The following is a 26,053-nucleotide window of genomic DNA, read 5'->3' on the forward strand; positions in this document are numbered from 1 at the left end:
CTTCTTCTCTTAAAGACACCAACTTATTTTCAGATATGTGAAAGGAGCAGACTTAAGAGAAACTATGGTGTCACTTTTTTGGAATCAGTTTTGAAAATCCAATTTAGAAATCTGAGAAACTGTTTTGTTCTCGTGTTATCAACTTGTATTCCTGTTAGTATTTCGTAAGTGGGAAACCTACTGCTAAATGATATCCTTTCTTTATCCATTCTTTCTAGATGATGATAATGTAAGAGCAGAGTCTGCCATGGTCAGATCAGAGTACTGTTTGCCATAGAGAAAGCTGAACTGAAGTGTGTGTGTGACTGCATGAACCAAAAATCTGCCAGCTAGATCTTGCGTGGTGTTTTTATGAGGAAGTTTTTACTACGGATGTCTGATAGACTTCTTTCACAAACGCTGTACGCAGGCTCTCCTGTCTGTTAAAGCCTGTAAATGTCCAGTTTGAAATATGGAAGTGATCTGAAGCTCAATAGTTTTTAGCAGGCTGAGTTATCCAGAGCTTTTGTCCATTACGTTATATGTATTTGGACTCAGAGGAATAAGTAACACAACTTTCTTCTTTCCTAGAGCTCCGCTGCACCCCAGGGCAGTTTGCGTGTCGGAGTGGTACCATCCAGTGCATCCCTTCAAATTGGCAGTGTGATGGATGGCCCACCTGTGAGGACGAGAGTGATGAAGTTGACTGTCCAGGTAATGCTAAGAAGACCACTTATCCCAATGTCTCCTTGTTTTTCATCAGTACTTTAACTCCTTTTTTTTTTTCCTAAGATCATCTGCTTATTTTTATTTGAAAGTAGAGATTGTTCCGTAGAACTGCACCACTTTATTAACAAACTTTTTCACTTTGTGGGGCTAATACTACAAATATTTTTCAGTTGTCAGAGTTGCACTTCAATATAACAGCCTGAGTAGGTGTGCTGGAGGTGAGGAGAGTTTGTCGTCTAAGAGACTTACATGGCAGGGAAAAATCATGTTGCAATTAAGTCAAAATGACACATAGGCCTGAGGTTAAATTCTGAATTACAGTTTTGGTTGTATGAGTGTATCACTCAAACTGTGCTGGGTGACACTGCTGGACTAGGTAGAGAGCTTGGTTTATTGCTACCTGTTCTGATTATGCTGCATGTGCTTACGTGGAGAACTTTGATCTGCCAAGCAAGCTGGTGTATTTACTCTTTGCAAGCTCATGTATGTTTTCGGGGGCCTATTACCTACCAGCAGTGGTTCTCTGCTGAAGCTGCTGGATACTGAGCTGTCTTATTTATTTATTTATTTATTTATTTATTTATTTATTTATTGTGAACACAGACACAAATTTGAGCATTCACATTTGTGTTCTTGACAACCTGGCCAGTGCAATTCTTTTTCTGTGTACCTTAAAAGAGAAGGGACCCGTAATTTTCTTCTAACAACAGTGCAGCAAGAATCTGAAAGCACGAGTTAAATTCTAACTATGGCGTAGTTCAAAACTCATACCTCTACGGCATGACTAAGCTGTGCCCAAAAACTGTTTTAAGAAGCTCTTTGCCATTGAGCCACGTAATTTGCTTGGTAGAGAATCATGTGAACTTCGCAGCGTTGTCGTCACAGCGTTAAGTCTGTCGTCGTTCTGAGTTTTAAGCTATTTTAGAGATGCTACAAAATAGTAGCATCGGTATTTTACAGGAACATGTTCTAAATATATTTTTAAATGGAGATGGTAAAGTAAATCTAACACTCAGACTTTGAAACTGTGCTTTAGTTAACCCTCTCCCCACTGTGCTGCACACAGACAAGTGAAAGAATGTGTTTGGTGCTCTTTTTAGGAGGCTTTTGGGTAGTTTCTGTGGCTGTATATTTGCTGTTCAAAAGGCGGGCAAAAATCTGTTGGTAGTTTCTTCTGACACCAAAAATTAAGCCATGTCATTGATGTAACTTCTGTTTAAAGTTGTTATTAGGGATGCGGATGTCCTTAAAGTTGCTTTTATAGTTGTGCTGTTATTCTTCCTTTTGAGCTAGTTTTGACCAAATGTGAAGAACTAGAGGGATCTAGTAAAGTTCTGGAGGTTAACGAAAGTGAATAGCTAGGTAAAAACAGTCACGTTAATATTTGGATTATTCAAAATGCCACAGAGGCTTGTGGGGATATTGAAATATCCTATTAGTGCAAAACGAGGTTTTTATCTTCTTGTCTATAATACCAGTCAGCAATCTTAAGGTGTTGCATGAAGGATGCAATAGGATGACGATGACGACTCGGTGACTGGATTTCTGAAGAATATTTGCTATATGGCTAGGAGAAGGATGTTTATAAATGTAACATTTCTCAGTAGATAGGCTCTGCACCTGCATTCAGGGTGTAGGTCTCATTGGACTGCCTGGCCTGACATGATGAGGAGAACTTCAAGGAATTAAAAGTATGTGGGAGAGACTTGATTCGTTCCTATGTCTGTACACGGGCAGAGGAGAACAACAGAACAAGAGAGAATATTAGAGGGGGAAGTGATGGATAGCATAGAGGAGGAAAGTGCTCCACTTGATGAGAACATTAATCAGGCAAGTAATTGGTGAAAAGGCTGTACAGAGCTAAAAGAGCCAGAAAGCTGGGTGTGGCAAGGACTGAGATATTTGCACAGTAATGCAAGGAGTGTAGCCAGCAAACCAGAGGAACGAGAACTTCTGGTGTAGGACATAAAACTCTATTATACCTGTAACGAAAATTTGGTGGGATAGCATTGTGACCTGAAATGGGCGTTGAAGGGTATGCCTTATTCAGAACTGCCAAGAATAAGGGTGAGTTGGTCTGCTGGTGTGCGTATGAATGGTGTCTTGGAGTATGAATAGGGATGGCATGAATAAAAGTAATTCTGCTGAGGCCATGATAAGTTTGGAAGAGCATGGTTTTCTTATGCTGGGGAAAGTATTAAATCTGGGAGCAGTCATAGGACTGGCTGACTGCTGAGACATGGACTGGGGAACTAAAGCAACTAATAATAGTAGCACACGGTCATAATCGAGAGTGATAACTTTCTTCTTTGACCACCGAATTAACGAGAAATGATGCAGCTTTAAATTTAGAAAATACCTTCAGATTTAGATGAGTAATTGTAAGATGATTCAGCTAAATTTTAAATACTTTGTAATTAAGGTCCTTAATTTCAGTAAAGGCAGACAACACTAAAAGAACTAGCTAGTGAAGCCACCTGGACTTGTGAAACTTGGATCATTAAAATATCTTCAAATTACAAGGGATGAAGTCTCTCTGAAGCATTAAGAGAAAGCTTGCAAGGAAGGGCTATGAGTCTGCTTGTGCAGCCTGTACTTTTTGGCCTTTGAGCTACTATTGGCACCCTGTAACATAAGCAAGTCAGAAAACATCAGTGATGGTGAAATAGGTTTTTGTGGTGTTGATGAAGGTATGTTTCAATGACTGCTTTGTCATTTTGCTATTTGCAAAGACTTAATACAAAGCCATTGTAAGTTCTTTGGCACCGTTCACCTTTTTTTCAACCTGATTTCATTTGTGTTAATAACAAACCTCCTATTGAACTAACTCCTGTTGAGGATCATTTAGTAATAAAATTGTTTGGTGATTGTGTTGTCCAAAGTACAAGAAACACCCCCAAAATCTAATACTTTCCTATTAGGATCATTTCTTTAAGCATCTTTTTCAGAACACAATTAGGTGAGGCATTCATTCACTGCAAGTCTGAATAAGCGTGTCAAATACATATTTTTGTCAGACCACGTGTATACAAAATATATATATTTACAAAAGACTGTTACCATAGCTGTTCTGATAGTCTCTTTTTAGAATGACCCTTTTCGTTTAAACACAGGATTCCTTTCAGTTCCAAACTTACAAAGAGTAAGGTGCTGTCCCCCCTGCCCTTCCCGAGAGGCATGTAATTGTTAGTGGAATCTACATCAGTGATTACCCTCAATTCATCTGTCTGGTAGACTAAAACTTTTTCCTGCTTGCTCTTGTTAGTGTACTAAAAATTGTTGGGAGGATTTATGCTGCATGTGTCTGTAACTCTATTCTACTTGAGCAGTGGAGACTCATGAAATCTGTGTACTGTTCTATATCAACTGTAATTGTTCCTAAAAATAATGTATCCCAAGGTGGTATGTTCTGTGAAATGGTAGAAACAGGCATTTCTTACAAATAGGGATTTATTATTCCTACTCATTTCCTCTTTACCGTTCTACACAAGAAATTGAAGTAATATCATAACTTCTACCTTTACAGAAGTTCCATGTTTGAACCCACAGGAAGGAAGGGCTCTGCAGTTTGCCTTTTTACTGCTCATTGGATTTCCAGCTTTGTTTCTGCCAAAATATCAGACCAACTTCTCTAAATATCCTGCCCTCTCTGTGGGCTTTCTGGTTAAACAAAACTCACTGTCAGCAGCCCAAGTAGAGCAGGGTTTAGTGTAGCTCTGGCTGTTCACCTGTTTTATTTTTATACTACAGGCTAGGTGCTTGTATCTGTTGCGTATGAACAGAGAATTGATGTCATAAATTCTTGTGCTTTTCGCAAATCCCGTCCACAGCAATTTTTTATCTTGCAATTATATTGGTGATTGTTCCATTTCCTTCATATTTTTAAATAGAACTGTTCCCAGGAATAAGTGATAAGACTGTGCCGTCAGCTGTCCTTAGGCTTTTCCTTTCAGCTAGCTCTGTAGCACAAAGCCTTGCCTCATGCCATATTCTTCCTTTATTAGGTATTTCTTGGTGCTGTTTTCTGAACCTGCTTGGTCAGGGGCCCAAATGCAGCAAAGTTGCAATGAGCTGAATTCTTCTTTTCCCCAGAGCCTGAGGCTACAAACCCATCTGGACAGGCTGTGGGGCTGGGGCAGTAGTTGCTAGAGGAAGTAGCACGAGCAGCTGCTCTGCAGTCCCATGTTCACCAGTAAGATATTACATGTTTTGGGGTTGAGACCGGGAGCCTGATTTCATACAGAACCAATCTTTTTTAGGAAATTTAACTGTAAAGCAATGTCATCTTTCATACTGTTCTGAAGGACTTCTACAGACACCCTACGAGGAAGAATGTGTTGATTTGGAGGTTGGTTGTGCTAGTGCTTGCATGCTGTATCGTTTTTGGATCCGGAAAGTCCCCTTTATGGAGCCAGCTGAAGGTATGGCCAGTAACTGAAGAAGCAGCAGCTGTGGCACACTCTGGCAGTGATCATTATCAGCTTTCTGTTTCATTTTGCCAAGGGTATTTTGTGTGTGGTGTGAAGTGACTGAACTATCACTTCCCCGGACATACACCTACTTCACCCTCTCTCTTGTTCTTCCTATTTACCATTTTCTTTTACTTTACCCTCAAGAGCTTCTAGACTGGATGAGGACAAGTTTCTTCCAGTTCTGGGCAGTATCTACAACCAAAAGTTTTAGAGGAACGCAGATGGCTCCAGTGTAGGTGGTTGATATAATGTGTTCATCTTCCACTATCACCTAATTGTCATTTTGCCTTGTGTGACAGGAAGCTAAATATTCCTTTCAAAATGGTTTCAACCCTATTCTTCCTTGCCTAATGATATGTTGGGAAAAGCATTTCCGTTGATTAGTCTTGCATTTCCTTTAATTTGACTGTTTGTGCATACTTTATGAACTACTACGTACAGAGATTTGCAGTCTTTAAACTGTTGACCTTTGTGTACTTTTTAGTACGTCTCCTTTTTTCCTTTTTTTAAAACTAAATGATAAAATGCCTCTGATCAATCACACATCTTTTCTGAACCCTTACCAAACTCCAAGGAGATGCATTGTTTTTACCCCACTTTGAGGTGTTTACGTGCTGAGCTCTTCACTGCCAGGCGATCTATTTGTTTGACTGGTGCTCAGCTCAGCAGGATGCTGGTCTTGGTTAGCATCGATTTCCCAGCCTCACACAAGGGGTAATGCAAAGCGTGGAGCTGCCAGACCTGACAACAATCACCCCTCCCTGGAGACGCCTGAACTATGTTTCCAAATCTTTAGACATGAAGTTGGATTTAATCCAGAAACTCTATCACCTCTCAAATTACCAGATTAAATTAAAAGCTTTCTGAAGGTTTAGTGGGTAATACGCTAGACAGAAAATTTGAGGCTTAGGGGACAAGGCAGCATTCATATGTACGTTTTGAGAGTCTGTGTTTAAACAGGAGTAACTCAAATCTTAGAACAAGTAAGGTATCACAAGACCTGGTAGTCTCATAAACAATCTCTTTTTGACATAATTTGAATGGAGAGATGTGGGAGGATTCCCCATTTATGACGGAAATGCAAAGATTTGAGGCCAAGTGTTTGGAGTGTCCCAAATGTCAGGAGCCCGACTTCCTGAGTGCTCGGTGCCAGGTAGCATGTCCTGTGCTTCAGGTGCTCCTGTTGAATTTAATTGCAGATGTCGTAGCTTAGCACTTCCACAAACCAGACAGTCTTCACGCTGCATCCATCCCTGTGAAGTGTTAGGCTTGAGTGACTTGTTTGCTGTGGCACGGTAACTCTGGGAACTCGTTCAACTCCCCACATCCCAGCGTTTGCCCCCTGTGTGAGTCCTGACCCTGCAAGCGCCTCTTTAAGCCGCTGACAGTCAGTCTGTGCCGTCTGCCCGTTTCTTCGATGCAAAGCAGACTGGTCCTTGTGGCAGATTGCAGCTTCTCCTCCAGCTCTTCGGAGCAGTTTCCCACTCGGTGTCATGTTTGTTCCCCCATGCAGCGCGGCTCAGCACGCCCATGGTCGAGCCTGCTCCTTTCTCAGCTGGTGCCAGCTCTCACTTTTGTGTGCTCTCAGCTCCTCGGCTCCTGTGCCATTTGCACCACTTGGCTTTTTGCTTCCTTTCACGTGGCCTGAGTGATGGAGGCACCGAGGGGTATGGAAAAGGAGCTTTCTGTGCTGCTTGTGTGCTTCCTTCTGCAAACGAGGCACCACGGGCAAAGTACTGACAGGAGATCCTGTGGATAATGCTGCAGAGCGGTCTCCGTGGATGTATGGTAAAGACTGTGGGTAATTTAACTGAATTATCTCCAGCTTCTATGAATAATGGGCAAATTATTTTGTTTTATCTGTTTCTGACCTAAACCTGACAGCATTTGTCCCCTTCAATTTTTCCCACTCTCTCCATGAGGAACAGTAAAACTTGTGCGCACAAGAAAACTTTCTGTGAGCTGTCAGGGCTGTGTTTTACCATCAGAAGTGACAACGCTTGTTCAACTAAAAGGTAGTCAGAAGTGGAAGCAAAGCATCTTCCCCTTCCAGACTCTTCACTTCTGTTCTGAAAAATTTTCGAACAGTATTGACTCAGACCTGAAAAAGATAACCCATAGAAAATGCAGTAGGAGCCATCCAGCCTGGCAAACTCTCATTCTAAATTGGTAGCTTGAAGTTTTAAACAACTGAAGAGAGTCATGTAATCAGACGTGTTGGGTGGCTTTCCTGATGTGTGCTACTATTACTCAGTCTGTAAACATGCTAGAGTGAATTAGCAACTGTTTGTAAATTGGAAGGAGCTGCATGAATACTAATCATGACTTGATCCATTTGGAAGCAGTTTGGAGGATGTTCCTGTCAGGCGTGCTACAGTTTACAAGGGGAAAAGAGAAATTGCACCCCATGAATCTTCCCTTGAACCTGTTTTTCCCCTTTGCCCACCAACTAACAAGCAAATCACATTTCTCGCATAATTGTATGGAACCAAAGAAAATTTAAAGCTGTTTGTCTTGGCTAGTAAGAATGCTGCTGTTGCTGTTATTTCTTGTGGTGGTAGGATCTAGAAAATAAAGGATGTGGGAAATAGCTCATCTTCCCCAGTTGGATAGCTTTCAGAGTATTAAATGTGCACGTAAGCACTAAGAATCATTGTTTTGCCTTTTTGAAATACTGAAACGTAGGTTTTGGTCTTCTGGCTCAAGTTGTTATCCTAAAGCTCAGTCCATGGCACTATTAATTTGTATTTAAAGATATAAATATTGTTAATAAACAAGAACAGCAGCATACAAAGAAAATTCTTCTGCAGAGTATTGAAATGGCACAATAGAAAACCAGCCCAATTACACCTTTGCCACTAGAATCTGCAACTGCTTTTCATGACAGTCGAGTAATTTACAGGCTCGTTAGCATGCTCTTTCTTTATTGCCCTGGAAAAACTTGTCATCTTTGCTTTTTTCAAAGACAGAAAATTCAGGTCAAATAGAAGCAATTTTCTATTTGAAGAGCTCCGATTTATTAAGTGACTGACAGCGTTGGGCTTGAAGGAGAACTCGTGGTGGCTGCTTTTTGCCTCTCGAGTCCTGCGTGTTTTGGTGGCAGGTCTGCTGACGCCGGGGAAGGAAGGAGGGGATGTCCTGCTTCGGGTGGTGACTGGGCAAGCTGCCTTTGTGCGATCCGTGTAGCTTTTTCTCAAAGCATGTGGTATAAATTCTGTCAATTTGATGTTAGCGTGAGTAACCCGTTCTTAACCCTTGCGTATTAAAACCTGCGAACTTCTCTTTTATTCCCAGGGGAGTTAAATTGTTAAGTACTTGTGGGCGTTCTGTTTAGCCGTGGAGGGTCAGCCATATGGTGCTGCATCTGCTCTCACTTCTCAAAGGGAACTAATTCTTCTTCTGTTTGGTTCCAACTGGTTCTTTCTCTTTAGATGTTACCATTTAATGCCATGGGAAAATAGGGCTCCCCGGTGCTGAACTCAATTCATCTCTGATAAAGTATTCTACATTAATTATATTAAGACTTTAAAAAATAACACTAATTAAAGATTTGCTTTTTTAATGTATTAGTATCACTCTGATGATCATAGTGTAAATAATGCTACTGCAACATTAGGATTAACTGCAGGCAAATTCTAAAACTAAAAATAGTTTGGCCTTTAAAGGAATAAAAATAATCCATGATCTTCATTGTCAAATTATTTTACCATTTTGTGTCCTTTGAAATGTACGCTCACTGAATTTCTTGGCACTACCTTCTTTCCTGTGATACGTAGCGCATTCTAATTTGGAATATTGGAATTACTGCCTCGTTCCTGTGAGGCCATGTGAGTGTATCATACAGAGCCAGTTTTTAATGGGTGATCTCTATAGGCATGTAATTCCTAGGGTGACCTGGTAATTAAATATCCTTGCTCATTCCATTAACTTGGGGCAAACTGTATGCTAGAGCCACCTGAATGCAGAGCTACTCTGCTGTTCCTAGGCTCCTCCTTGAGATTTTTTGGTTTTGGTCATTGGTGCAGTTGGTCCCAAGGAGCACCTTGTTTGATGAAGGGTCTTCTGGAGGCCTTTCCCCCAGGTAACACCGCAGGCAGTCTCCAGCTGAGGGTTTAAATGATCACGAAATTGCTCTGGATGTCTTGATTTTTTTCAAGTTAGTGGAGAAAGCTTGATTCACATCATTTTGAATATATTTCAAACAGATGTAATTAAAGCTGTTGAAGAAGTCTATGTAGCTGCTCTCTATTTTGGACCATGGCTGGTGTATTTGGTTTAGCTAGTGTAAATAGAGCTAATCAGCTTTAAAGGGAAATAAGCTGATTTTTTTTATATACAGAAATATATGCCTATGTAGCTCTTTGTGCTGTGCAAGTCTATTAGCTCAAATACCAGCTGGCGGTATTACATGACATACAAGTAGGTATTTCTAATGCTTGCATTGTTGGGTTCTTTTTTTCTGTTTTTAGGTTAATTCCTTGTTTCCAGATGGAACTCTGGTATTCATCTGCCTTTTCTCAAGGGTTTCTGCCCACTACCCTTCTAGCCTTACTGCTTATAGTTCTGCTGGCAGTGTCTGCACCTAACCTGTGCCCCTTTTGCGGATTACATTCTGCATTGTGTTTTCATAACCTCTTGAATCCACTTGTCTCATGCATCCATTCAGAAGCCCCAACACCCAGATTAGGGTGTGTATGTTTTTTGTTTCAGAAATAATGAGCAAACGTTTCCTTTAGAAAGCCTGAGAGGGAATGAAAAGCCTGATTCTTCTGGCCGAGGATGGACTTTCTTTCTTGGTTTTGATTTTGTCCTAGATCTTAGAGAATGTGTTGGAAAATATATTGGAGAAGTTGTCTTATATCTCTGAACACACTACTGAGAAATCGAGCAGCTGGAGAGTGGGTAGTTCTGTAAACAAGAACAGTCAAAATGCACTGGGAATGATGCATTTGCTGCAGCAACTGAAATGACAAGTGTCAGGTTCTGTGCACAACTGCAGTTGTTGAAAATCTGCCAAAATATTTATCTTACTTTGCAAAATTCATGTAATGGCTTGTTGGTTCTTTTCAACTGCAATTATTTTTGTTATGAGCCATGTAAAATGGTAGATCCCGGCAGTAACAGCCTGGCCATCTTAATTTACCTGTCTGTATTACGTATCATCTATTTGTATTGAATTAAAGCCCACAGACAGTTTAGTAAAATCAAATCTGCTTTTTCTTGCATTTTTCACTGGTACTGACTATTCCTTCTCCTCAGGCTTGACAGGGGACCAGCGAACTTACCATGGGAAGGAGAATGTGGACGCCAGGCATAATCGAGGGAGGGGAGGAGAGACGACCCGCTTTCACACTGTCAATGTGGCACAGCCTGTCCGATTTAGCAGTAAGTTGCAGCCTGGGAAATCTGGCCTATCTTTCTACTAATTAGCTTAGCAATTTAGATTAATTGTTCTCTTAAGGAGAAATTAATAGATTTTCTCTTGCGTGTCTTTTAGACCAGTCTTTGCTTAAATGAAGTACCCCTGAAAGTTTTTGCACACTTCCTTTATATGTGTGTTGTGGTGTTGCACAGTTTATATAGCAGGCTGATACATACAAAGAATCCAGCTTCCTTTGTAACACTACTTTTGTGCAACTGAAATTGTTTTTCTTTTATGAACTGTGGGCCTAGTTTTCTGTAATTGTGATGAGTGAAGTGATGGTTTCATCCTTCAGCAGGCATGATAATCTGTCAGCTGTCTCTTGATGTGAGTTTGCAGTTTTCCCCTGGAAAGTGGGGAAAAACAAAATTGACTGCTTTTGATTGAAGTCATTTCGAAGATGATCTTAGAAGAAGTTGCAGTATCCTTAGTAAACTAAATACATATCTGATGTTGTGAGTTTTGTACCCTTTTTAAGAGGGAATAATGTTCTTTAGGAAGTGGGGAACTTTGGGAAATTCTTCCCTTCTTGCTTCTCTGAAGGAAAAAGTCTATGAAGGAACTATCAAGGAAGAATGTAGGACCTGAATGGTTTTTTTCCTTGTTACTTCCAAGTGTTAGTTGGGAACCTTCAAAAATACCACTCCGATATCATCCTGCCCTTTTACCTGCATCACTGATGGCGATGCTTTCTGCATCCTGGTACAAGCCTTATCTAAATTATAAATGTTCCGTAACTGTCCTTCTTACTGATTGTAGCTCGTAGTGACTGCTGCCTTTAAATTTCTTTAGGTCCAATGCATCAGTCTCCCCTGCCGCCTCTTTCTGGTGGTCTTCTCTTTTTTGCTCCTTGGATCATCCAGTGATTTGGGAATGAGACAGCACTGATCATGCTAGGAGGGAGGGATGGGGCACACTAGGAAGGGGACATGCAGAGAAGAAGATATGGCAGGAGTCTGAAAAAGTCAAGTGATTAGCACAAGTGAAAAATTACCTCTTTTTTTTGGAGGGAGGGGGCTTATTAAAATAGGTATTTTGATTCTGGTATTTACTCTAGTAGCTAACTTGTTAAACAAATTTGTAGAGGACAATAAAACAACTTAGAAATTGATTCAGCAATATCTATAATACTCATGTTGTATTCTGTCCCATCCCAGTGATGTGACCAGTAGACCTAAGGAAGATATGTAAAGGAATTCAAATTTAAATGTGTCACTATTTTATGATAAAGATCACTGTTTCTGAAGGGAGTTCCTAGTCCTGAGAACAAGATCCCTTTGAATGCTTGCAACAAACATAAAACAGTTTGTGAATTTAAAGTTACTTTCTTAGGTGTCATGCAAAATTAATTCTGCAAATGCAGGTGCTAAAATCATATTTCATGTCTGTTTCTATTAGTTACGTATCACCTCCTAGAATGCCAGTCATCAAAAGCCCATGGGTCTGTTTCATCTAGAAATGCCTCAAGGTTTTTTTTTTGCGTATTTCTTCAATTTAATTAATTGAGAAAGCAGAGACTAAAGTTCATACCATCACCTGCCTAATTTCTAAGGATGTTCTGTGCAGTGACATTTTTCTAGAGCAAACCACCATTGCCCCAAAACCCCCATCCCATCACCTTTAGTGAGTGACCATGCACTCACTATGTGAACACTACTGAGCTTGTTTGTAAAATAAGGTTGAAATCCTCAGAGCAAGTTGGGCATACTGCTAACCATCTAATAGAAAGATGTGATCGTTATGTTGGCCACCTCTGGTTTATCCTTCCTGCTTCTTGCTGCTTGTTGTGACTAGCATTGATCCAACTGATTGGATTTATAAAGCTGTTCAGGGAAAACCTTCCACTGTAGATCATCAGTCTTAATTAAAGAATTTAAAGGCTGTCACAGTGCAGGGAAACATCACTAAGAGTTTTTCAGTGCATTAAAAGAAAATCCTTTGTCAAAAGCATTAGTAAAGGAAGTCTTCTGTGACCTATAATGCATGCATCTCCTACTGGTGAGGTAAATTACACGTGATGTGTTGTGTATATGCATCCAAGTGATTACACATTGCATTGTCATAAGCTGATTAGGACGTGTTACCTGGAAGATCCTAATTTGGGGGGAATGGTTTCCCTTCTATTCTTCATGTTTCCTAGGAAAGTGCCCAACAGGGTGGCACCACTACGAGGGCACAGCTAGCTGTTACAGAGTGTATTTAAACGGGGAGAACTACTGGGACGCCGTGCAGACATGTCAGCGGGTGAATGGATCCCTCGCAACCTTCACTGCAGACCAGGAGCTAAGATTTATCCTGGCACAGGAGTGGGACTTGGAAGAAAAGACATTTGTAAGGAAGGACCAACGTAGGTGAGTAGGAAGGAAAGGACAGATCTCCCCTATTACATGAGAATGGTTTCTGCACAATATAGTTGGTGGTAGTTCAGTTTGCCTATAAAATCTAGTGGTAAAATTGACTACAGGCTGATAACCTTGTGAAAGCGTTTAAGAGCAGCCATCTCTGTATTTTCTGTTTTAATTAACATTACTAAATTAACAGGCTACAATTTAATGTAGTCTTTGTTTTCAGGTTGTCTCAGCAGCATACTAGTATTCTTGAACTCCAACAGGGAAGATGAATTTTACACTGACTTACTGCAGCACTATGTTGTATAGAAATATTATTTCGTTAAATTTTTCAACACAGTTTTTGTTTCCATTAAGTACCAGTAGCTTTGACAAAGACTGCAAGTTTGAGACAAGAACGAAGTGGAAAAAAAAACATGAATTGTAAGAACTGTGTTTTGGTGACTTGAGATATTTCATTCTGTGAGTTCACAGCAAACATAATTCCTTGGGTTTTTTTGCCTGTGGGTTTTTCGTCAGTCTCGTGGGCTGCCATGCTGATAGATCACCCACCAGCAGTGGTTCAGTAATATGTATCTCTGTCTCTGGAGACTTAGATGTTTTGATCCTGAACTGTGTCTGACACCAGTTGTGTATGTTTATAAAATATTTGAGTTCTGGATGCTTTTGTGTGGTTTTTGAGTTCGATACTGTAGTGCTGTTATAACAACAGAACAAGGTGCTGCTTATGCATGGAAATAAAAGGCATAGTGAGCAATTTGTAAACATAGAAAACTATCAAGTATTTTCCTTTATCCCTCAGCTGTAGTCTCTCTTTTTACTTTGCCCAATGTGCTAAAATTCTAAGAAAAAGGTCATCAATGTTTTCAAAGTTAATTTTCAAGATATTGTAAGGTTCATATTTTAATTTGTAACGTATTTCAATTTCTTAGTATGTTTCGGGCTTGTGTTTTTAGAATCTAACCGATTTTTTTGTAGGTTCTGGGTTGGATATCAGTATGTGATCACAAATCGAAATCACTCCCTAGAAGGCCACTGGGAAGTAGCTTATAAAGGTAGGCTTCTGAAATTATTACTTGGTTTCCGTGGTCCCTTTAAGTATCTTAAAGCATGGATATTATCTGCAAGAACATCATTTCTTTCACTGATGGTGTTGAAATGCTGTAGAGGAACTGTTTTGCTTTACAGTATGAAAACAGAAGTATTTTAATACACATGCCTAATTTTCAAGTGTAAGAAATTTCATGACTTTTCAGTGATTTATTGTGGAAGGAATGTGTTTTTTAAGTTTGTTTGGGTTTTCCCCATGATTAAGCTGAGCAAAAGAAACTACTCTGTAGTTTCTCATTCCTTCTGGTAAATGTCTAGATTAACAGCTGATTCCCGATTCTAGTATTTGTGCAAACTAGTGTAGGATTTGTTTTTTAACTTTAATAGGTTTTTATATGCTTTTCAGTTATCTTATTTTGCAGAATTACCCAGAGTTTTTTGCACCCTGAAATAATGCAGGCAGTTTACTTAAACCAATAGAAAGTTTACCTTAGCCCAAAATTAGTAACTATTTTTATGGAGGATCAAGCATTAATCTGATAGGCATCTCTGGCTGAACTTTTTCAATGGCAAAAGAAGCAGCTCCCTCTGCTGCAAATGCAAAGACATGTTTTTATTCTTTTTATTTTTAACTATTTCAGGTGAATGAGTAGTGTGTCTCAGTCATACGAACTCATATGTGTAGAATTGAATGTCTAAATTCTGTGCTGATTACAGGTCAAGGAAAACAAACAAACAAACAGGTTTTTACACATCAGCACTGTGAATTCCAGTGGGGTGTTTGAAAGCTAATCCAGACTAGTTTTCTTCTCATATACAATTTTCAGTAACAGAGAATTTACAAGGATAACTGTCCATTATGTCCAGATAGATAATTATCAGCAGAATTTTGTGGAACAGTTAGATCTTGCAAAATACTACTTTTGATTTATGAGAAGGGATTGAACCTGCATAGGTTTCCAGTGATGGGACTTGTTTTACCTTTCTGCCATGTGCAAAAGTATTTATTTATTTTTGTCATTTAAGTAAGCAGATTTGGCTAGGTATTCAGAAGAAATTGCTCCTTCTTGTGGAGGCAGGAACATTTCCATTAGTTCCTTAAAGTAAGGCACCTAAAGATGCCTTCTGACAACAGGAAGAGGGCAGGGAGGAAGTTCCAACTTTCTCTCATAAGGGTTAGCTATTCCTCATCTGGGCAAAACTGTTTATGCAGGTAGGCTTCTCCTATGAACTCCAAGGGGAAAAAAACAATTCTCCTTAAAAGGACCTTTCTTTGCTCTTCAGAAGGTTGACTGCACTGCCATCTGCTGACCAAGTGTTATGACTAGGGAGGCATAAATTACAGAGAGTCGTAATGTCTGTTTATATCATAAATTGTCTTCAACTTGATTCATTATATGAATGTAAACCTTTTCAACACTGTATTTGCAAGTCTTTTTTTTTTTTGCTTGAAAGTCTTCTATTTAATAAAAACATACCTCTATGAAGTAAAGTACATATTAGCGTTCAGTAGCTTCTGAAAGATTTTATAAAAGTTCCACTGACTTGTAGTGAGGTAGACTGTGAATTCCTAGTATCTGTTTGAAAAGTGATTTAAGGTCCTATAGCTTGAAAATTTTAATCTATCATTGGGAGATGTGGAAGTTAAACCCTCAAAAAATGATGGGAGAGCTTAATTGCATTAATTATCAGACTTATCTGATGTGTTTGAAAGGACCATCGTGTGACTAGGCTGCTTAATATGCTAACTGCAGGAGCTGCTGAAGTCAATGTTTAAGCACAGATTTAGAAAGCAGGCTTCTAAAGACGTATCAAATAATCTAATTTTCACAATTGTTGTCTTTTGGCTTCTTGTTAATCTCTGCAATTTTGAAGACTGACTAATTTAACACTAAGGTGCTGGTCAGAAGCAAAATTTGTAGTTATACAATACCCTTAATACCTTTTCCATGCCCTGCAATGGGAAAAATAACTCGATGCTAAGTCCCCACTTGTTGGAACCCATGCCATGCAATCTGTTAACAGTTGCGTGGAGGACCAAAGCGTACATATATCCCCACTGCAGCAGCAGGAGGAGCATTGCAGCACAGCCCTGTTCTGCACTGCGCTCCAAACCAGCAATGTGGGCTGTGGGGGAGCAGCTCTGCAGCGTGCTGCACAGGGTAGATGAGGTACTGGAAGCACCGGTAGGTGCTTGGAGTACCAGGTATGAGATTTGTATAGGTTCCTGCTACACTAGCGTTAGGCCAGACCTTCAGGTGTACTGGTTACTGCTTCATTTCTCCTTAGCATGTTCAAACTCTACACTGTTTGACGGGGTGCATAAGAATTGGCAGGCAAACCCCATGGGACGCTGGAAAGAAGCATTTGTAGAGATAGCAGAACACGCTCCTACTGTAGCAGAATGTCAGAATTACACGGTTCTCTGACAACAGCAGCCTCTCCTCTCTGTGACTCACCCCTTCCCTCCCCACTCCTCGCTTTCTCCCGGAGGAGTGCTGCTAATGGAAGCTAAAGTTAGAGGACAGTAGCCTTGTAGGAGATGTGGTGTGCGTGCAATGAGTGACATTACAGAGCCTTTCTAAAGCTCTGCATACCCGCAGGCTGCTTACACCAATGCATCTTGTTCTAGGCTCTTCAGAAGTATTTTTACCCCCTGACCCTATCTTTGGTACGGCTATGTCTGAAAATGAAAACGTTCTTTGTGCCCAGCTTCAGTGTTTCCATTTTCCTACCCTTCGGCACCACGGTTTACACAGCTGGTATGCTGAAAACTGCTACGAGAAGTCGTCATTCCTCTGCAAAAGGAGTAAGTTGGGTTTGGTTCGGTGTTAACTGTCTTGCAAGTTTAAATAAGCAAATAACAAATATTGGAAATCTGATAGCTATCTTTCTACTTTTCCCCAGTAAATTAAAAAAGGAGGAAAAAGAAGGAAGAGTTTGGCTTTGTTTAAACAGGAGCATCGCAATGGGTCAGCCACAGTACAGTTAAGCCTTACTAGTAAATATCACTCAAGTTGTTTCTTCATTTTACATGAAGCAAATTTTTATTGTTGGTTTATTTTGAATAAAGCAACTTCTATTAAATTCTCTCCAACCAATTCTTAGAACTGTGGGGCATGGGGAAAAAAGCAAGTGTAGCTTCTGACTTAAAGTGGAAAAAATGGCTCCCATTCTGTATCATGCGTGCCCTTATGCCAAAAGGCATTAAACTAAGAGAAGAGAAATACTTTTTAGCAGTATTTTCAGGTAACATTCAAGATGCCTGATATAAATGATAATTCCTTGTAAAAAAAAATAAATAAAAAATAAATATATATATATATGTATTAAAAAATTAATACATGTGGTGTTGAACTTTTACTGTGGTTCTTGAAGTGTTTTGTGTTTGCTTTCTCTTGAAAGCAGGATAAAGATTTAACACAAATGTTAAGGGAGGAAAATTCAGCCCTTCTCCGCCTGCTTTTTCACTGGAAATACTGAAAATTAGTAAGACAGGCTATTGTGATACCTACTTTGATGTGATAAACTTCTGGAATGTGAATTGAAGGCCATTTATGTAGTCAAAACATAACCATTTCGGTCATCTCCTCAGAGTGGTGTTGTGAGGAAAGCAGTAGCTCTGCCAGACTGTTAACCGAAGGGTAAGGGGGAAAAAGATAAGATGTATAAGTTGAGCAGAAGAATTCTGTATACAGTTTCAGGGACCCCCAGCACGAGAAGGGCACTGACAGGACCTTGCCAAATTGAGGTGAGTTCAGTGAGGGCCACCAAGATGGTGCTGGGGGCTCTGGTGCACCAGTGCTTTGAGGAGAGGTGGAGGAAATGAGGCACCTCCAGCCTGCAGAAGGGAGTGCTCCGAGGGGACCTGACAGCAGCCAGCCAGTAGCTACAAGGAGGTGATCAAGGAGACAGAGCCAGGCTTTTTGCATGGGTGTGCGACAGGAGACGAGGAACAAAAGTTAAAACAAGGTTTGAACTGATGTCAGGGAAAATGACCATACTGGATAAAATACTCAGCAGCAAAGTGGGACTTCCCTCATAGGTGATCCTGCATCGAACTAGAGACCTATTAAGGTCTCTTCTAGTCTGAATTTTCCTGTAAACCCTTGCAGCTGAGCTCTGCTTTGGGTGGAGAGAACTCACCACCCTCCCTGAGCAGTCGCTGCAGGCTGGAAGGTCCCCCAGCTGTCTGCGCCCTCTCTGGTTTGGTACCTCCCTTTCAGGTCTGTGGGAGGAAAGGATGGTGAGCTGAAGACATCTAAGCTTCATCCACTGTGCAGGGATTAAGGTGCAGCTAGGGCAGTGGTATTGCTATTGCCTGGCTCTCTTTTTTGGGCCTGACCTGTTGAGAGTGTCCTGCAGCTTGGTTCAGAGAAGTCCCAGCTTTTCCTAAGTGCCAGGAGGCAGAGAGGGAGGTGCGGCAGGCGTGATGCTGAAGGCTGTCCTTAGACTGCTTGTTTTTCTCTGAGTCCTGGAGAGGACACCTGGAAGCACGTCAATTCCATTAAATACTTAACATTCACTTTGTCAAGTTTGAGCAGTATATCATCCCCGCACATCTCCAGACTATCCATTTATCTTCCCTGCTCCTTGGAGATCCCTTCTAAGAGCTATTTTTGTGTAGAAGCATGACTTTTAACTGATCATCTGCTTATGTTTTCAAATCATGTTTTGTAATAGATCAAACCGGGCTCATCTGGCAGGCTCATAGACACTTGGATATTGATGTGCATTTTTGTTCTAGGCCAGACTTGCGTCGATATCAAAGACAACATTGTTGATGAAGGCTACTATTTCACTCCAAAAGGGGATGATCCCTGTCTGAGCTGCACGTGTCATAACGGTGAACCTGAGATGTGTGTGGCTGCTCTGTGTGAACGGCCACAGGGATGTCAGCAGTACCGCAAAGATCCGAAGGAGTGCTGCAAATTTACTTGTTTAGACCCAGGTAAGACTTGACTATTGCGGTTTTATGCAGCAAAATTACTGCAAAGCTCGGTTGTTTTGGGGTATAACTTTGTTTGAAGTGGTGCATCCTTTCAGTGCCTTGACACTGCTGGGTACTAACCCCATCTGGGGAAAAATCCCACATCGCAGGAAATGAAAAACTTCAGTCTGTTGCTGGAAATAATTAGTCATCCTTGGTGCTACTTAGTGAAGAGCAGTAACTTGTCTCCTCTGTGGAGGCTGACAGCATCGCTGATTTCTAATAGAGCATCTTGCGTGGTTTCTTTGTGATGTTTAGCTGTCACAGAAAGGAAAAGACATTTCTCTTGAGCACTAATTAAGTATCTTTTTCTGGACATGAGCATTTATGTGTGGAAGTTTGCATGCAGGGATCAGATAGAAAGCACTGTCTTCAAATTATATGGAATTTTAATCATCAGGGCATGCAACCTTGATATTGAATTTGGCATCTTAGTGCATCCTCTTGTTTTGGATCAGTGAAGTCTTAGGGGTCTTCTGTATACTGTTTGGTCAGTGGCCTTTTTGGGATGTTATTTCTTGTGTAAAGAGACTTGCAAAAATAAATTTATTTAGCATTTGTCATGAGGGTGGTCAACTACTGGAACAGGTAGGTTGTAGAGTCTTCATCTGGGGGGATATTTGAAGTCTGACTGGACACAGTCCTGAACAGCCTGCTCAAACTGATGCTGCTTGAGCAAGGTTTGGACTAGATGGTCTCAAGAGGTCCCTTCCAACATCAACCATTCTGTGATTTCCTGATATTTTAAAAGAACCTGATCTTATCTGAGTGCACCAAGAAACTATTGTTCAGATCCTTCCAATATGGAAAACACAGGTCAAGTCTTCCCATCAGAGGCTTCCATTTCAGCCTATTAAAAAAAGGGGTGCTTACTGACATCCAAACTTGTCATCGTTCTTTTTCGTGTCTTATCTGCACAAGTTAATGATTAAAGGCCCCGATCCCTCCTTGCTGTCACTTACATCCATTCTGACAGCTAAGCTTAACAGATGTTTGGAACTGGTGTTGCAGGTTGGTTGGGGAGAGTCAGGGGTGAAAAAGCAGAAGTCTTCCTCCTACTCTTATCAGCAGAGTTAAGACTGTTTTCACTGTCTTTTTTTTTTTTTAATCTTCAGGAACAGTGTCAGCAAGGCATCATTCAACAGACAGGATAAGACGACCTGGGATAACCTCACTCAATGTTCTTTAATCCTTGCTTATACTGTGGGTCTTAACTATTTCATGAATACTGATTTGAAGACTGTATTTTATCACATCCTTTCTGATCCCTAAGCTCTTCTTCCTGTACTGATGCTATATAAGACTGTTTCATTACACTCTTGTCTGAAGTGTTCTGGTTTTTTAGTAACTCAGTTTTTTAGAGAAGAATCATCAAGCGGTTGCCTGACTTCATAATAAAGTTACTTCAGCTAACGATGAACACTGAAATTTTGAGATGACACACTTCAGTTTTGCTTCTGGGTGTTGATAAATGACTATTCCAGCTGACAAAATTAATGAATTACTTTCTTTAATCAGCATGTATTTATCTTTGTCCAATTCTTACATATATTTCCCTTAAGCTTTGTTGCAAAGGAAAGAAAACTGTTTTACTAATCAAGGGTAAGTGAATTCATCACCCAAGGAGAGACTGGGGGGAAATAAATCCCGCTGTTGGGTTGGCAGGTAATCAGCTCGTGTTGTGTGAGTGGGTGAGCAACAATTACAAGTGGATAAAGAATATTACTCAAGGACTTGGTAGTAGGGGAATTTTTCAGTGGTAGGAGTAAGCTGAGCAATCCCAGCTGTACTATCTTGAAAGATGCTTCTCATTTAGTTGAAGATAAATAGCACATGAAAATCTTTTGTGTACTAATGCTGAAACTGAAGTCATTTGTCAATTGCCTCTTTAAGGATGTGGGACTCCTGTTGTTTCATGGGGTTCTTGTCTGTACAGATCTGGAACTCTCACTTGTGAAATAGAGTTGAAAGAAATAAAATATTTGAAAGAGCTGGTGATAGAAAAGCTTCTCTAGTGACTAAACTGGGACAGTTACAGGATATTACTGCTGCCCTGAGTGTAAAACAGCCTTTCTGAAATAATCCATTCCTGTTTATGTAGGTTGAAAATCTGTGATGGCTCATCTTGTTCTGTACAAGCTGGGTCTCTGTCTCTTTTTTTTTCTTTTTACTTTAATCTAGGGTTTGACAATAGTTTATCCAGCTGAACAGGTTGAGTGGTAGGAGCTGTCAGAGGCTGGGAGCAGTACGAAAGCGGCCCAGCCTCCCCAGCAGGCCCAAGATTTGCACTTTTAGCTGGTCTGAAGAGAATATGTGGAAGAGGGAGTGTCAGGCATTCCGACTACAAGTTTGCATCATGCTTCACTGTCTGTGTGTTTTACTGAAGTCCTTTTATTTAAGGCAACTCTTAGAGCTAATTTCTGGTGGCCACAAAGTCGGCGTTGCCATAACACAGAGGAGGAACGCCGGCAGGTCCGTGCTGTTGGAGGGGGTGTTGGTTGGTTACTGCTGCTGTGTGACTGCATCAGTTCGAGCTCTGACAGGGAGAGCTGCTAAAAGATTTGACAGCACAGAGGCTTTTGTACTGCACAGCCAGATTTGAGAGGGTGTTACGTTGGAGTTCTATGCATAGTGCACTATTAAATGAATTACTCGGGAATGGGTTAGGTAATAAATTAGCCGTGTTAGCCGTGTACTTCTAGCAATGCCTAAATAAGGTGGCTTTTTCTATTCCTAGCATTTGTAGCAAATCAGTATTTACAGTTTTTGTGAGGGTTCTTGTGTTCTGTAAGGAATCTTTGGTGCAGCTTTTGCTGCTCAGTGGAAGGGAAGGTACTGAGAGCTCTTGCAGCTGTGGTGGGTGCAGGAAAGGAAGGAGAGGGACCAGGAGCTGGCTGCTCTGCCAAGTGTGCTGGCGTGGTGCTGTACTGGCTGGGCACGGGGTTCATACTTGGTGCTGCTTGTGTTCTCTAGCGTTGTGTAACCGTCACGACCAGGTTCTGCAGCTGCTTCTCCTTAGCCACATCTAACTTCAGTTCCTTTCTTGATCAGAGCTCTTTAACAGGAAATTTGGGCAAAGAGAACAGCACAGTCACTTCTGTCTGTTTTTGTGTAGAGTGTCTGTCTGTTTCCAGGCTACTTTAAGCCCGATTAGTTGAATTGTGAAAAATACCTCTTGTGCCTGGCACTGACAGAACAGCGATAATTTGCTCTCAGCAGCCTTCCAATGTGGATCTGGTTAGCTCTGACATACAGCTCTAGAAGCCCTAAGCTCCTGGGTCTGTTCTGTGTTGCACCACTTGCTTTCTGTGATTTTAGGAAAATACGTAATTCCTGTTTATCTTCATCTCTTATCTTAACAATCTTTCAAAAAATTGAGAGAGATTATCATGTTGATTCAGCTTATTAAGGTATTTTTATTTCCTATTATTTAATGTTGATAACCATAGTACCTATGACACATGGAATTTGGATGACTGCATCTTGGTGATAATGAAAATGTTTAGCAATTTTATTGTTTGGAATAGACAAGTTAAGATGCCCCGAAGTCATGTAGAAATGCTGTGTAGATATGCCAGTTCTCGGGCCTTTCCCATAGCTTCCAGGCTTGCTGTTCTCTTTACTACAAGACCATCAGCCATGCCAGGGAGACAAGTTGATGCACAAAATACTCTTAACCTTTGTTTTTCTCTTTTTCAGAGACCTGAAGCCTTCAATATTTTGTGCCTTTTGCTGAGTAACATATTTAGAAGCATTTAAGTCTCCTTGCAGTAAATAGATAAATCATCTAATGATTCATTTTTTCTACACTTCTGAAGTCTGGAGAACTGTTAAACCAGGCTAATGAATTTCCACTCTGCATTTTTCTCCATTACTGACAAAAGAACATTGAGGAAAAATGAGTCTTGAACATAAGTAACAGGCTTCTTTCCTATATTTTATGTAACAGATGGGAACAGCTTGTTTGACTCAATGGCTGGTGGAATGCGTCTGATAGTTAGCTGCATTTCATCCTTCCTCATCCTCTCTTTGCTGCTCTTCATGGTCCACCGGCTACGCCAGAGGCGGAGAGAGCGCATAGAGTCTTTGATCGGAGCAAATTGTAAGTAGCCTGTATTTGTAGTCAGTCTTGATCTGTAAATGTGTGTAGTATAAATGGGCTCCAGGATGAAAAGAGGAGAAGAGATACAAATCTATGTGGAGAACATCAGTGGAAGTCTGGTAATAAATTCTAGTCAGTACTGTACCCAAATGTAGCTATGTACTGGCTGCCCGAATGGGTCACGATTTGTACAAGTTTTTTTCTGTGAAGCACTCGTTTAAAAAAAATAAGTGCGTACTTCTCTTGCACTTAATGCTTATTGTTGATGTGTGGAAGTGAGAAGTATCATGGTCTTGCTCATTTCTGCCTCTTTGTGTGTAGTTTCTTCAAACCTGAATGTTCTTCAAACTTCTTAGCCAATAATGGAAGAATACTTGTTTGTATGTGGTCCAAATCTGAAATATCTTGTGTGTGAATGATGTCCTTAGTTTGAAGAGCTTAGATACAAATTTAGCTGTGGTGCAGGACAAACAGGCTGGAAGCAGGTGGCCTTGGGTTATGTTGTGTAACTGCAGCGAGTTGACCTGTATAGGTTATTTAGGCTTTTCTAGGTGTTCAGGAGACATGAGTTCCTTGGCTGTGAAAAGTGGAAGAAGGTGTTGAGATCTGCCTTAACCTAAAAAAGAAAATGTGGTATAAACTCCTTTTTTTCTTTCTCTTATCTCAACATAGTGCACCACTTTAACTTGGGCCGCAGGATGCCTGGTTTTGATTATGGTCCTGATGGTTTTGGAACTGGCCTTACTCCACTGCATCTTTCAGATGATGGGGAAGGGGGAGCATTTCATTTCCATGATCCACCTCCACCCTATACTGCTTACAAGTATCCAGACATTCAACATCCAGATGACCCACCTCCTCCTTATGAGGCTTCTGTCAATCCCGACAGCATCCTTTGTTCCACTCCAGGTATGCAGGAAGCAACTTCTCTTTTCCTTCTTGTTTTTATTTTTTATTTAAAACAAGCAAACAAAAAACTATAGTCATGTGTTTTAGTGATTGTGGTGAGAAAATACAAATTAATTCCATGTGGAAAAGATTTTTGTTAGAAGTATCATTCAGCTTGGGGGTTGTGGTGTGGTTTTGTTTGTCTTCTGGGAAAGTCACTGAAATTAAAGTGGAGTCCATGCTGCGAGCAGCTTAACTCTTAGTCTTTACTGATTTTAAAGTCTTACCTTGGGTGGGGTACATAGTTTCCATCATGCTGGTACCTTTTCTGGTCTTCTGGAGCTAGGTCTGTAGAAACTGGTATTAAAGAGCAGAATAAATGCCAAGTACAAGAGATTTTAAACAAAACATATCCAGCCTCTTCTCCACTCCCCACTCCCCCCACCCACAGCCAAAAAATTTGACCAAAAATACCACTTTTTAATGATTCACCCAGCGCTCTTCAGTTTTGCAGCTGTGATATTAGCATACTGTAGAACTGATTCCAATTTCGGATTTCATAGCAGCATATCTCACAAGATAAGTAAGATGCTTGCACTAATCAGTCTTATTTATATATATCAATGTTATATTTTTGCTACATAATTTTCCTCCTTTGCCGTGTCATGTGCATTAATACAAAGACGGGAAAAGCTCAGAGCTTCCAGAAACCACAGATAGTAAATCTATTTGAGAATGTGAAATGACATACTTCACCTCCTGATTCTGCCTTTCTTCATCTTTTCCAGATGGAGTTCTTTCTCAGACTGTGCAGAGCAGTCCTCCATCTCTAGGAAACTGTGATGTATCCCCACAGCTTACAGAGGGATCGCTTCCTCCCTCAGTTGGTCCTTCTCCAGTGGAGCTGGAAGACTCTGCTGACAGCAGCACCTTTCTTGTCCCTCCCGACACACCGCTAAATGAAAACACACCGGCAGAAACTCTTACGGGCAGCCGTCACAGCCACTGTTCTCTCAATACCATTGTATAAAGGAATAAAAAGCCGACTGCCGGTCAGAAATAGTTTTAGCAACTGTTTGCACAGACAAACACTAATCCATGGTTTGAACTTCAGAAGGAATCTCCACTTTGTTTTGAACACTGCTTTTATGTTCTAGATTAGGATCGTGCCTCTTGTTTTTGGCTGTCGTTACTCGTTCACTAATCAGTTTGTCCTGTAAATATGGACTGTATAACTGCTTTTTTTTTTTTTTTTTTTTTTTTTTTTTCCATTGGCTATGGAAAAGAATGCAGAGAATTCCTTTGACTTCAAGGAGAGGAAAAGTATGGGTAGTGTTTTTTTTTTGTTTGTTTTGTTTTGTTTTTTGTTTTTTAACTGAGAGGAAACAAAATCCACATCAGAAAAAGCTGCTTGGATTTGGCTGGATACCACTGGACCCAGGGAACAGACAATGGAAAAGGAGGGTAGGGGCAGTCATTGTTCAATCAGTTGCTTTCTCTCTTGCTTCAGTGCTACACTTGGAAAAGACAGAGAAGACTGAACTGCAGGGGAAGGGGCTAGGCATCTGTTACACAGAGCAGAAACACTGAGGAGCTAAAACATGCTACCACGTAAGAGTTACACAGGATGAAACATTTGTGTTTTGATCTGCCTTGCTCTTTCAAAACACCCTAGGGACTGGAGCATAAGTGATCTACGCAATGTGCAGCTTTGTCTGTTGATGGAAGTGGGTACCAAGAAAACCAGGATTTGCAATTACAGTTATTTGTTGTTGGTAGCTGCAAAATTTAATGTTGTAAGATAAACTTCTGTGCTATAAAGAAAATGGGGTCTGCGCAGTGCTGGCATCCCTTCAGTAGAATCCCTGTGTGTGTCAGGTAGTACTTAAGGGAAGAGGCGGGGAGCAGTTAACTTTGACACAGTCTAACTTCACTATACAAAGCCCCTGTTTGTTGTAATCCCATAAGGAAGGTTGAAGTGTTTTTTCTTTGTATTTTAACTCCTTTACAATGAACAGTTGCACAAAACTGGCCTGGATAAAAGACCATTATTCTTGCTTTTCTTATTGCATG

General features: G+C 40.6%; 1 protein-coding gene across 1 annotated transcript in view; it reads left to right on the forward strand.

Annotated features, from left to right (window-relative positions):
• Window positions 1-26,047, forward strand: part of DGCR2 (DiGeorge syndrome critical region gene 2) — a 45,056-nt gene extending 19,009 nt beyond the window's left edge. The window contains exons 2-10 of the mRNA XM_084297581.1: window positions 571-693; window positions 10,440-10,565; window positions 12,743-12,953; window positions 13,929-14,005; window positions 16,633-16,809; window positions 18,748-18,951; window positions 22,940-23,092; window positions 23,765-24,001; window positions 24,769-26,047. Of these exons, the coding sequence (XP_084153707.1) occupies window positions 571-693; window positions 10,440-10,565; window positions 12,743-12,953; window positions 13,929-14,005; window positions 16,633-16,809; window positions 18,748-18,951; window positions 22,940-23,092; window positions 23,765-24,001; window positions 24,769-25,010 (1,550 nt within the window). The 3' untranslated portion in view covers window positions 25,011-26,047. The remainder of the gene's footprint in view (window positions 1-570; window positions 694-10,439; window positions 10,566-12,742; window positions 12,954-13,928; window positions 14,006-16,632; window positions 16,810-18,747; window positions 18,952-22,939; window positions 23,093-23,764; window positions 24,002-24,768) is intronic.
• Window positions 26,048-26,053: the final 6 nt, after the last annotated feature.

Source organism: Netta rufina (genome assembly GCF_964035555.1).
Source record: "Netta rufina genome assembly, chromosome: 17".
Lineage (NCBI taxonomy): Eukaryota > Metazoa > Chordata > Aves > Anseriformes > Anatidae > Netta > Netta rufina.